The following is a 12,838-nucleotide window of genomic DNA, read 5'->3' on the forward strand; positions in this document are numbered from 1 at the left end:
GGGTTTACCTTATCAGCCCAGCACAGCTCCCCCGCCCGCCATGCTCTATCTCCCCAGCTGCTTTCCTTCCTCCTGGGGCGTGCCGTGTTCCCAGCTTGCCCAGCTCAGCTGCCATTGCCCAATGTCCTTCCTGACAGAGGAAAATGGGAGAGGATGTTCTAATGGTGGCGTGGGTGAGGTGTGTGCTGGCTGCCTGCACACCCTGGGGATCAGACAGGATCTCAGCGCTCATCCGTAGCTCATATTCCTACCCCAGCCATCAGGGAGATGTTGATTTAAGCCCCTGGGTGTCTGTGCTGACCGTGTGGCTCCCTGATAAGGGAGAGGGTAGCTAACCATACCCTCTGAGGCACACAGGGCCTCTCTCAAGACTCAGAGTGAAACCCTGCATCTTGCAGTTTTGCTGTCCAGTTCTGTTGTCACAGGGTTGAGATGTGTGGGGGGGAAAAAATTGAGGTTTTCTTCCTCCAAGAATATGTTTTTATTTCAAGAGCTGTTTGTACTTTGGCTGCTTTTTCTCCAGACCTGAAACTCGAGACTGCAAAATGGTAAAAAGCTTTTTGAAAGGGAGCAGAAGCAGAGAAGAAGGTGCTGGGTCTCTGCTCGGGTGTTGAGTCCACAGGAGCTCAATGGTCAGAGCAGCTGCACAAATAGAGTTTCCTGTCCAGAGCTCTTAATAACTGGGAGCACCTTTTAACACGGCTCCAGCCTTGAGAGAGATCTTTAACGTGCTTGTGAATCATTTATGGGCAGCAGCAGCAGCTCTGCCTGATGGGTTCTTGGGTGCCAGTAGCTGTGGGGGTGTTTGGGGGCTCTGTGGCATTGCTGGCCCCTTTCTCACTGCCCTATGGAGGTGGAGAGGAAGGGCTGGGCTCATTGTGCTCAGGGTTATGGATATGATGGGTGTACATGGGGGTCCCACTCCTTACCCCACACCCTTGCGTGACTCAGAGCTGCTTTCTCCTCCAGCTGAATTGCACTGTTATTCCTTTAATTCCCCTTCCCACAGTGCCAGCAAGCTTGGGGAGAGAGCTCCCAATCCTTCTCCAAGCATCCCTGAACCCACTGCATGCATTCCCCCTCCAGCCAGGGCTGCTCTGCAGGATTGTCTCTGCTGTTGTGTGCTATGGCTGTTCTTGGCTGTCCCAGTTCTGCTCTCCTGGCCTTGCTGATGGTCCCCTTGTGTTGCTTGGACCATCCCAGCATGTCCTGCGGTGATGCTTTGTATGAACCACATCATTTTTTCCATCATTTTCTTCCTTGGGTGTGCTTCCTCTGGTCAGTGCTTGTTGTGATTTGCCCTGGGGCTGGGAGCCAGCCCTGGTCACCTTCCTTGAGCCTTTTTTGGTTGAAGGCTCAAACCTGGTCCCAGTTGCTCCCCAGTGACCCCGGCACCTCTGCCTTCTTGGGAAAGGGTAGGGGCCTTCACCCCCTTGCTGCTGTTGGAGCACAGGCTGTGTTCCTCACTGCTGGATGTCAGGCTTTGATGACCTTCAGTGGTCAAGAGCTTTGGGAGGGGAGATGGTGATAGTGGGGATCTCTTCTTACCATCCAGACCAGGTGGTCCTCCCTCCACACCCTGCCCGTTTATCTCTCCCTGTGGGTCTACAATGGCAGCAGCCCCAGTGCACGGAGATCTTTTCCAGACTGAAGTTACAACGTGCTGCCCCCAGGACCCTTCTTCCAGCCCAAAGCACAGCTCCTACCAAGCTCAGGACATGCTTGTGACTGCCAAGTCCCATGCCTTTCACCCCCTGCTGCTGTGACCTGCCTTGTCCCCACAACAGGGCATGTGCTCAGCCTGTGCCCATGCACGTCGCCTCTCACTTCCTTTTTCTGTCCCCGGGGCAAAGCCACCACATCCACCCTGAGTGTCCAAGGGCTGGGCTGAGGCTCCCTGGGGACCCACAGCCGAGCTGTGCCCTGCGATGGGGTGGCTGATGCCAGGGCTGCCGGGCAGGGAGCCGTGCTCCTGGTGGCAGAGCCCTCCATGCCAGGGCTGGGGGGGTGACAGAGACCTGGCACCACAGGGGATCTAGAGAGCCAAGCTTGTAGCAGGCTGTCTCTGGGTGGAGGTGCTGCCTGGCCCATTCCCACACTGAGCCTGCCAGCTCCAGAGGGCTTGGGCGCCAGCACCAGGCACGTGGTGAGCTGGAAAGCACCTTCCCAGCACCGTCCACTGGGGAATTCTCTGCCTGGCACAGGAGAAGGCTCCTGATGGCTCAGGATCTATGTATGCTCAGGGGTTGGCTGCTGCTGGAAAAGGAGCCTTGAGCCCTCTGGGGCCACTGCCCTCCTCCCTCTCATGCTCAATGCCAAAAGTACCAATGCACAGAGCCGTGACAAGCGCTCCGGCCACCGCGTGACCGTGACTGGACAGCAGGTGCCCGGAGGGCTGTGCCAGCTCCCCCGGGACTGAGTCACCTCGGGGGAGGCCAGTCCAGCCCTCCCTGCGTGCTGAACTAGTGGGAAGGGAGACTAGGATTTTAAACATGCTGCAAACCTGTTTTGCTGGGAAGCACACCCTGTCCAGGGTGTGATAGGAGCAGTTTGGGATGGGATTTTGGGTTGGGGGTGTAAGAGTGGGGCTGTGTAAGAATTTGGCTGATATTCCTGTGCTTCATGCTGTGCTGGTTCTCACCACTCAGAGCCATTCCCCAGAGCTGGAGAAGGATGAGAGTGCCCCAGGGATAGCTCTGACCACAGCGTGTTCCCATTCCCTGTTCTCCAGAGCAGCTGCCGTCTCGGGCTCATTGCTGGCTGCCCTGGGAGAAAACAAACAGTCTCCAGCTCACCAATGGGATGGAAAGTTTTACTTGCTGGGGCTGGCACTCTCCCAGTTTAGCAGCTATGCAATACCCATTGAGGCACTCGTGTTCCATGCCTGCTCTTCCTGGGTGTCTTGCTTCCCAAGAGCTTTGCCTGGTAGCTGCAGGGGAAAACTCTGACTGCCCCATGCTATTCCCTGCCATGGATCATTGCTGTAAATGGGGGCTTTTGCTCCTCCTGCTGCCTTATGCCAGTGGCTGATCCCTGTCCCTGGTGTCCAGCCACCTGCAGCCCTGTCCCCAAGGTCTAGGGAGCACGGAGCTCAGCTCTCTCTCTGCCACGATGCTCCTGCAGCCCTTGCCTGCTTTCCCATGTGTGGTTTTTCATCACAGCCTCTCCCCACAGGAGGAATTGGGCTGTGTCCCGGGGCTCCCATGCGTGAAGGACGGAGGCAGAGGAAGGCTGCCCTGGGTGTTTGCCATCACTGCACAGGATCACGGTCATTCTTATGAGGTGAGGAGACCCTCGTGGGGACCAGCACTGGCTGAGCTCACAGGGGAAATTTGGGAGTTGATTGCTCCCAGCTTTGGTGCTGAAGAGGGAGCCCAGCTCCTGTTTCAGTGCAGGAGCAGAGAAGGCTGTCACACGACCTAGGAACTGATGGAGGGCAGCAATTCCAGCTAGTGCTGCCAGCTCCAGGCTTTCCCATCCCTGGGCAGCTGGTTCTGGACTCCTGCATTCCCATGAAGCTGATCCCTTGGGCACCCCATGCTCCTTAAGCCCGGCTTTATTTATGGTGTGGTCTAAGCAGAGGGTCGTGTTCAGGATGGGGAAATGTCCCTGTGTCTGACTCTTGCATTGGGAATGGGTTGCCAATGGGATCCTCTTGTAGAGGGGGCAGGTTGGATCTCAGTCACTCATCTGGTTGCTCAAGTGATGTTGCCTAAGGAGTGCAGAGTTGTAGGAGCCTGGTCACTGGGATCTTGGGCAGGGAGAGGAACCAGGCCTGTGGATCAAGCTGGCATTTTGCAGCCAGTGGCACTGTGCAAACGTGCCAGAAGGGAATGTCCTGCATCTTGCCTTCATGGGGAATCCCAACACATGGCAGGTCGATGTGGGAGCTGTGGTGCATGTGGGAATGTGGATCAGGTGGTTTCAGGCCTTGTGTATCCCCTTCTTGCCACCCTGCCCGGGCAAGAGGAGCACCTTGCAGACATCCCCTGCAACCTCCCTTTATCTCTCTTGCCAAACTGGGAGGGCTGGTATTCCCATGTGCTGCAGCTGTGTGCCAGGGCCCTATTTTCCCATATTTCCAGGACACACGGTCAGGTTCATCCTGGTGGGGTGTGAAACCTGAGTGTTCCACAGGCATGTGCTGGGATGATGGGGATGCTCCAGCCTGGTCATTGTTGCCATCCCTGCCCTACTCCCAGCAGGTGAAGGGGTGGTGTTGGTGACCCCCAGGAGACTGGTGGTTAATATAAGCCTTCCTGTCCACCAAAACGCAGGCATGGAATGTGGGTTTTGGGGATGCAGCAGCTGGGTTTATGATAGCAAGGTGTCACCGGCACAGCCAGGGACACAGAGGGCTCAGTCTGGAGAATCCCACTGATGAGGCCCCATCTCCTCTTGGGACCCAGCCTTTCCTCACACACAAGCTCCTGGGGGAATGCTTCTCCCCCTGTGGCTGACTCCCTGCACTCTGCCAGCCTGCCGACCACCACGGGCCCAAGATGTCAGCTGGGGACAAGAATGGGGGCAGCCACTCCAGCAGCAGCCGCCTGCAGAGCAAGAAACCCCCCAACCTCTCCATCATCATCCCTCCCCGGGAGGCAGAGGAGGATGGTGCCCGCAAGGAGGTGAGTGGTGGAGCTGTGTCCGTCCCACTGGGGACGGGGGGCTGCCAGGTGCCATCCTGTCCCTAATGCCCTGCTCTGCCTTCCAGCCCTCCAAGGTGCCCATCTACCGCAAGAGCAAGAGCCTGCAGGAGCCCCGCCCGGAGCGCCGGCCCGGCTTCCGCCGGCAGACATCCCTGTCCCAGAGCATCCGCAAGTGAGGGCAGGGTGGGCTCCAGCCGAGGCTGGGTCACTCAGAGGGGGCCATCAGGACTTTGTGGGTACTGCCAGAGGACTTGGGGTGGGATTGGAGAGGTGTGTCTCAGAAGGGAGTGCAAGAATCGCTTTCCTCCGCTTCTCTTTGACCCACAGCCGGGTCAAAACTGCCCTGCCGCAGGCTGGGCTGAGACACCCCAACCCCAACAGCCTGTCAGAGGGGATGCCTGGGTGAAATGGTGGTGCCTGGTGTGGGGGTCCAGCTGTGTGACAGCTGTGTCCACCATGTGTGCAGGGGCACAGCGCAATGGTTCGGAGTCAGCAGCGACTGGGAGGGGAAGCGGCAGCAGTGGCAGCGCAAGAGCCTGCAGCACTGCAGCATGAGGTACGGCAAGCTGAAGCCTGCCTATCGTGACATGGAGCTGCCCAGCCAGGAGGTGCCCTCCTTCCAAGCCACCGAGTCACCCAAGCCCGCCAAGATGCCCAAGGTAGAGCTCGGGGTGAGGGGTGCCACTCCCAGCCTTGCTCTCCCAGCACTGACACCTCTTCCCTCCCCCAGATCGTGGACCCACTGGCCAGGGGCCGTCCCTTCCGCCATCCCGACGAGACCGACCGTCCCCACACGCCCCACCACGTCCTGCCCCCGCTCACCCCCGGCGTTGTCTCCTTGGCATCCTTCAACAGCATCCGCTCGGGCTACGGCCGGCTGCCCCGCAGGAAGAGGGAGTCTGTCGCCCACATGAGCTTCAAGGCAGCTGCAGCCCTTCTCCGTGTGAGTTTTGGGAGTGTGAGAGAGCATCATCTTCCTAAGCCGGGTTTCACTTCTGTTCTTCATCTTTGTTCCTTGGCTGTTTGCTTTGCATGGAGACTGCTGTCTCTCCAGGGTGGGTTTGAGGGGGGAGACTTTATTTAACCTGAGACCTACTTAAATGTAGAAGTTTTGTTGAGAATTGGACAATCTGAGAAGAAAAAAATTTCTGGGTTCCATTGCTGAGGGGCAGGGAAACCTCTCCAGCAATTTCCTTACTTTTGAGGGGCCCTGGGCAAACCTTGGGGATAGATTTATGGGTGTGAGACCAGATGAATTCAGAGGTCTCTTGTCATGTTGATTAACATGGCCATGGTCCAGTGCAGATTCTGAGGAGCTAAAGGCAGCATCTTCTGCCAGTTCCTCCCCCCACAAGTGGCTGTGGTGGCTGATTGGGATTTAATCCTTGCCACTTGGCTTTGGAGAGGGAAGATCTGAGAAACCCTCAGTGCTGCAAAAACTGAGGGCTTCTGGCTGCTTACCTTCATTTGCTTGTGCTTCCAAAGGGGCGCTCTGTCCTGGAGCCACTGGCTCCCAAGCAGAGGAGCAAGAGGAGCTTCCTATACCCCAGCTTCATGGATGAGGACATGGTGGATGCTGCTGATACCCTGGACTCGTCCTTCTTCAGCAAGGCAAGCGACATTCCATGCTGGCTGCTGGAGTTGGGGTGTGCCCCAGTGCCCTGCACACGGGGCTGGGTGTGGAGCAGGGCTCTCACAAGGACTCCTGTGTTGGCACTGCGCCCAGTAGTGACAGAGCCATCGGTGGCTGCTGTGCCCCAGCCTTTGTGATGGCTCCTGGGTGTGACAGGGAATGATGTTGCCATCAGAGCACATTTCACATCCTATGATGGGCCATTAGTGGGATGTCATTTGGGATGACTCCCCCCTGGCCGGGAGGGGGGGGGGGGGGGGGGGGGGGAATGAACAGTGAAGGGGCTTCTGAGCCATCACACATACTAAAGGACAGGTATCCACCCCCTTTCCAGATGGACATGCACGATGAGACATACTCCATGCCCGATGATGTCTTTGAGTCTCCTCCTCTATCAGCCACATACTTACGAATGCACCAGGTGGGGGAGGATGCTAAGGTGTCCCCCGAGGTGGAGCAGCCCACCCCGTGAGTACCAACCCTCAGCAGGTGTTGTCCCTGAGGCTGCAGGCAGGACAATGTCCCCAGCCTTCCCTGCCGGGGGCACCAGGCACTCAGACACCATCCAGAGGGAATGGAGCCAGGAGGTGCTCAGAGCCTCATGTCAGGGCTCTGGCCATGGGCTGTTTCTCAGCTGGTCCTTTTTGGCAGGTGTGACGGGTTTCTCCTCTCTCCACAGGCGGGAGGGTGTCCGGCTCGCGTCAGTGTCGGGCAGTGCGGGCCCGGCTCCGCGGCGGGGCAGGCGCATCGCCTCCAAAGTGAAGCACTTCGCCTTCGACCGCAAGAAACGCTACTACGGGCTGGGGGTGGTGGGCAAGTGGCTGAACAGGACGTACCGGCGCAGCCTGAGCAGCATCGTGCAGTCCCAGCTGGAGATCACCGACAGCCACAGGTGAGGGGCACGGGACACCCCAGTCGCCTGCGTGTCCCTCTCAATGCTCAGGGATTGGGGTTTGGGGGATTGCATTGTCCCTTTGTCCAGCCATCTACGACCAGCTCCAGTTTTGGGTCCTGTCCCCTGCAGGCCGTATTTCACATACTGGATCACCTTTGTCCACATTCTCATCACCCTGCTGGTCATCGGTACCTACGGCATTGCCCCCATTGGCTTCGCCCAGCATGTGACGACAGAGTTAGTAAGTTTAAGAGCTGTCTTTTGAAGGGGGAGTGTAACCACCAGTGTCCCATGGTATCATGCTCCCTGCAAAGACTGGGAGCATCTTGTGGGGCTTCAGCATTTGAGAGGCTCTGTGAAATAACCAGGGCAAGGGGACAAGCAGCACCGTGTTGTAGTGGATGCAGAGCTGTTCACCTCTCCTGTCTTGCTGGTGGGACCCAGCAGCCCTTCCCCTCAGGTGAAGGGGCTGCTCAGTCCCTTTTCAGTGGAGGGAGACAGGGTTGCACTCCCTCAGCACCCACCCCTTCAGTGGGAGCTGACCCCGGCCTCTCTTGGCAGGTGCTGAGGAACAAGGGTGTCTACGAGAGTGTCAAGTACATCCAGCAGGAAAACTTCTGGATTGGGCCCAGCTCGGTAAGGACCCTGCCAGACCCTTGGCACCTGGTCTCATGCTCTGCCCTCTGCTTCCCCTGCCCTGAGGTGCTTCTCTCCTCAGAGAGGCAGAGCTAGACCTCCTCACTCCAGCCTGCTGTCCTGGGCCCCAGTCCCACTGGGACATGTGGCATCACAGTACGACAGTCCTGCCTTCTCTCCACTGGGATGACAGAGACCTTTGTCTGTTGCCTGTGGACAGCCCTACCCCTGCTAAACTCTCCCTGGGGATGGCTGGAGCGAAGGGAGGTGCACAGATAAAGCATCCCCTTTACTGGCATCTCCCTCCCAGATCGACCTGATCCACCTGGGAGCCAAGTTCTCCCCCTGCATCCGGAAGGACCGGCAGGTGGAGCGGCTCATCCAGCGTGAGCGGGACCGGGAGCGCGGCTCCGGCTGCTGCGTCCAGAACGACAACTCAGGCTGCATCCAGACCCTGCCACAGGACTGCTCCGTGCGTGCCCCTGCCGTGGGAAGGGCTGGGGATTCCTGGGGAAACCATCTCAGTCCTGCACTGCAGCAGGCCAGGATGCATGTGGGGTCAGAGCTATGCATTCCCTGCTGCATCCCAGTCTCCCCATGCTCCCTGCAGGAGACTCTGGCAACATTCATCAAGTGGCCGGGCAGCAACGCGCCAGCCATGAGCTTAGGAGAGAAGCGGAGCTCGGGGGCAGTGTGTCACCAGGACCCCAGGTAGAAGTAGCAGCTGGCTGGAGGTGGCCTGGTCACCTGGCTGTGTGTGGGACACAGCAGAAGGGGCTGCATTTCCAGTTTGGATGTCTTGAATGCTCTTGTCCAAGGGGATGGGGAGGCTTTTGCACACTGTAGGAGAGTGATAAAAGAAGAGGGAATCAGTGAGGAAACTGAGGCAGGGAAGAGGACAGAGGTTGTCCAACAGCTCTGAGTTCTGCAGAGTTCAGCTGCAGAAGGAGCTGCTGTGGGGTGTTGTTGGACACCCACTGCTGGGCAGGATCGAGGCAGGTGCCAGAGCTGTCTGTGCCTGAGGGGATTCCTGGTCTGCAGGGGGAATGTGTTGGGGGGACCCTCCCGACTCACACCCCTCCTTTGCCAGGACATGTGAGGAGCCAGCATCCAACCCACCCCATGTGTGGCCAGATGACATCACCAAGTGGCCGGTAAGAGCCTGGTGCCACCATCAGCTGGTGACTCCATGGTGGCAGTGGCAATGAGCCCAGCATGGGGCTGCAGGGACAGCCTGGGGCCAGACTCTGACCAGGGCCCCTTTCTCTCCTGCTTCTAGATCTGCACCTACGAGACCAAAACCAACCACACGGGCTTTACCCACCTGGACTGTGAGATCAAGGGCAGGCCCTGCTGCATCGGCACCAAGGGCAGGTGGGTGGTGGCAAAGGGAGCACCTGGCTTGGCTCTGCCCTCCTGCCTCTTGTTGTCCCATCAGTGTCCAGAGATGTGCCTGGGGGGAGAGAGAGGTTATGGAGCCTTGAGGGGTGGGAAGCACGGTGGCAGCAGGCTGGGAGCAGAGGGCGATGCTCAGGAGCATCCTGAGTGTTCCCTGCCCCCAGCAAGCCCCCTCCTGCCCCCTGCCAGCTGCGAGATCACCACACGGGAGTACTGCGACTTCATGCACGGCTACTTCCACGAGGAGGCAACGCTCTGCTCGCAGGTGAGCAGGGCCAGGGAGGCATGGCAGGGCATGTGGGATACAATGCTAGCAGCCATGCTGATGCCAAGGGGCTTTGGAGTATCCTACCAGGAATGGGGCATGGTTGGGATGGGCGTGAGCAGGAGTGATGCAAAGTGCAGGGACTCGCCCAGCTATTGGCTGGGCTCCTGCTGCTGTGCCCACGTTTTCCAGCACCACAGCAATGTGGGTGCCCCGTACCATCCAGAATCCCCTCACAGCTGCCACATGGCATCATTGGCAACCCATCCCTGTGACCCATCCTTTGCTCCCTGTGCCTCTGAGGACAACCCTGCTGCCTTTGCAGGTGCACTGCCTGGACGAGGTCTGTGGGCTCCTGCCTTTCCTGAACCCGGAGGTCCCTGACCAGTTCTACCGCCTGTGGCTGTCCCTGTTCCTGCATGCTGGGTGAGCTGCAGCCCCCCACATCCTCAGGGATGGGGGAACTGGGGACTGGAGTGCCCATCGGGATGGGGTGGGAGAGAAGAGGGAAGGGTACTCCCAGACTGTGGTGGCAGGTGCTTTCAGTGGGGGTGCTCTGTGAGTTGTCTTGTGCCCCGGGGCACTGGGTGGGAGGGCTGGGCAGGGTCTCTTAACACAGGACCTCTCCCCCAGCATCATCCACTGCCTGGTGTCGGTGACGTTCCAGATGACAGTGCTGCGGGACCTGGAGAAGCTGGCAGGCTGGCATCGTATCTCCATCATCTTCATCCTCAGCGGCATCACGGGCAACCTGGCCAGTGCCATCTTCCTACCCTACAGGGCAGAGGTGAGGGTTTGGGAGCTCTGTTCCATATCCTGTCAGTTCCCAGGGACCAGAGGACACCCCTCTCCATCCCTATCCTGGGCAGAGGCTTGGGGAGGGGGCTGGACACAGATTCTCATCCACTGGCAGGGTTTGCTGCATGGAGAGGGGGAGAGGGTGTCCCTGCCCCACGTGTGTTGTTGGCACGTGCCATGTGTGTCACATGTCACCACATGTCCGTGAGCGTGCAGGGTCCCTGGGCAGGCAGATGGCTAATCTGCTGCCAGCCAAACCCTGTCAGCCTTTAAATGAGATCATGTCAAGGGCCCTAATTCCTCCACGGGTGTGCTAGGATGGGGCTGTGGTCTGGGAGGGGGTGATGCTGTCTGGCTGTTGAGTCACACAAAGTATCAGCTCTGCCAAAACAGCACCACCCTGCTCCCCTCTTCATCCTCCTGTGCCAGAGCTTCTACCCCTGAGCCCCATGCAGGATCCTGCACAGGGATGCAGGAGCCAAATGCACTTTGCTAGGGGAGGAGGTGATCCCTGGCTGGGGCACGTGGGATGTGTCTGAGGTGACGCAGTGTCCAGCCCTGACTCTCCTCATCCCTACAGGTGGGCCCTGCCGGGTCCCAGTTCGGCTTGCTGGCCTGCCTCTTCGTGGAGCTCTTCCAAAGCTGGCAGGTGCTGGAGAAACCCTGGAAAGCCTTCCTCAACCTCTTTGGCATCGTCCTCTTCCTCTTCATCTGTGGCCTCTTGCCCTGGATCGACAACATCGCTCACCTCTTCGGCTTCCTCAGCGGCCTCCTGCTGTCCTTCGCCTTCCTGCCCTACATCACCTTCGGCACGGTGGACAAGTACCGCAAGCGGGCCATGATCATCGTGTCCCTGCTGGTCTTCGTGGGGCTCTTTGCCTCGCTGGTGGTGTGGCTGTACGTGTACCCCGTGAACTGGCGCTGGGTGGAGTACCTCACCTGCCTGCCCTTCACCAGCAAGTTCTGCGAGAAGTACGGGCTGGAGCAGGTCCTGCACTGACCCTGCCCCCAGGGACAGGCGTGGCACAGGCGATGTTTTCCATGGGGTGGGTCCTCCCCAGCCTGTGGGAGATGGTGGTGGCTGCTCCAGGATGGGGCATGGCTCCATCCTCAGGGATGGTGGGTTTGGGGTACCCCTTACTCAATGCTGGGGATGCAGGGCTGAGCCAGCCCTACCTCGAACCCCTTTGGGGCTCCCTCCTGATGCTGGAAAGCCGTAACTGGCTTGGGGACCGACTCTGGCTGCTGTCTGTGTGGGGGAAGGGCTGAGGGAAGTGGGATTTTGGTGTATCCATGGCCAGGCTGGATTCCCAGTCCTGGGGTGAAGTTGCTGAAGTCTCCAGCCTGTGCCCCTGCCAGCCTGGGGCCCCATTCCCCCCTCAGTGCCCTGCGGCTCATACTGTGAACACAACCCCCTTTTTGCAGGGGCACCTTTTTTTATCCACAGCTCTTTAGGCCCAGGGTTTCCCCATTGTGGGCTCCCTGGAGTCTCTGTTGTGGCTCCAAGATGTTCAGAGCTGTGCTTCAAAGACATTTTTCAGTCCTGTTCTCCCTGAGGCCCCCAAGGAGGCTTGTGCCTTCCCACCTGGCTCCTCACTGGATGGAGAGGCAGGACTTGGGACAGGGAGCTTTTCTTTCCCTTTTTTCAGTGAAGTTCTCTTTCTGGAAGGGGAGGAGTGGCAAGGACCATGTTTGTAGTGCCATGGTGGGAGGCAGCCATGGAGAAAAGCCCCCTGGGGGTCTCGTGTGGCTGCTTCTGGAGCCCACAGACCTCTCAGGAAGCTGTCGGTGCTCCCACCTTCTGCCTTGAGTCCCTGCTGTTTCCCCTTTCCCTCTTTCAAAGTAGGGAGACCCAGGTAGCCCTCCCTTCCTCCAGTGGTGCTGGTCAGGTGGAGAAGTACAGGATGGGGCAGTCACCTTCCCTCTTCCCTGCCTGAGGCTGCACATTCCCACCTGCCCCCAGCCCTGGGCTGCTGTCCCCAGCATGTCCTCCTCATTCCCACCAGCCATGGCATGAAGGCAGGTCCTTCCTGGGGTCCAGGTGACCCCTCTGGGCTGGTTTGGACCCAGGCTGATGCCAGGCTGTCTCTCCCCTGAGATGTGTTGCTTTGGTGTTGGAAGCCTCAGTGCATTTAAATGGGGGCAGGGTGGGAATGCCCCAATTAGGATGTCCTAGGATGAATATTCAAGGGTTGAGGGCCTGGCTCCCTCTCCACAACCACTTGCTGAATGAGCCCAGGAACATCTGTATCCATCCCTGCATCCCACCACCCTGGGCCAGTTTTCAGCCTCACTCTGTCCCTGCAGTTGCTGCTCCAGCCAAAGACAGACACTTCACTTAATTTGTCTCTTTTTGATACTTTTTTAAAATGCTGTGGATTTCCCCCATTAATAAATTTCTACCTGTATTTAATGAGATGCATGAGGTTCTTCTCCCTTCTTGGGCCTGGGGATGCAGCACTTCTGTGGGGTTCTAGTTGTTTTGGTGATGGTTGGTGTGGCAGGGAGGGAGGACAAGCTGGGGCTGGTGCCCTGATGGGCCACTCAAACCCCTCCCTGGGAGG

General features: G+C 58.6%; 1 protein-coding gene across 2 annotated transcripts; it reads left to right on the forward strand.

Moving 5' to 3' along the window:
* The first annotated feature begins 527 nt into the window (after window positions 1-527).
* RHBDF2 (rhomboid 5 homolog 2) lies at window positions 528-12,692 on the forward strand. 2 transcript variants are annotated; one of them, XM_062505962.1, is made up of 19 exons: window positions 529-548; window positions 3,175-3,282; window positions 4,479-4,628; window positions 4,715-4,821; window positions 5,116-5,308; window positions 5,380-5,592; window positions 6,135-6,260; window positions 6,617-6,750; window positions 6,962-7,174; window positions 7,307-7,418; window positions 7,739-7,813; window positions 8,124-8,285; window positions 8,424-8,524; window positions 8,904-8,967; window positions 9,093-9,187; window positions 9,401-9,476; window positions 9,802-9,902; window positions 10,110-10,263; window positions 10,855-12,692. In XM_062505962.1, exons 1-19 carry the CDS (start codon window positions 546-548, stop codon window positions 11,272-11,274), a joined length of 2,607 nt encoding a protein of 868 aa, XP_062361946.1. In that variant the 5' UTR covers window positions 529-545; the 3' UTR covers window positions 11,275-12,692. The 2 variants fall into 2 exon arrangements, with proteins under 2 accessions (XP_062361945.1, XP_062361946.1); XM_062505961.1 differs by having other exon boundaries at window positions 528-548; window positions 8,124-8,524; window positions 9,093-9,476.
* The last annotated feature ends 146 nt before the right edge of the window (window positions 12,693-12,838 follow it).

This window comes from Cinclus cinclus, chromosome 20, assembly GCF_963662255.1.
Source record: "Cinclus cinclus chromosome 20, bCinCin1.1, whole genome shotgun sequence".
Classification (NCBI taxonomy): Eukaryota; Metazoa; Chordata; class Aves; order Passeriformes; family Cinclidae; genus Cinclus; species Cinclus cinclus.

Coding starts and splice junctions, on each gene's coding strand:
- RHBDF2 (XM_062505961.1), top strand. Junction 4,629..4,714: donor AGGATGGTGCCCGCAAGGAG/GTGAGTGGTGGA, acceptor TCTGCCTTCCAG/CCCTCCAAGGTGCCCATCTA. Junction 5,593..6,134: donor CAGCTGCAGCCCTTCTCCGT/GTGAGTTTTGGG, acceptor GTGCTTCCAAAG/GGGCGCTCTGTCCTGGAGCC.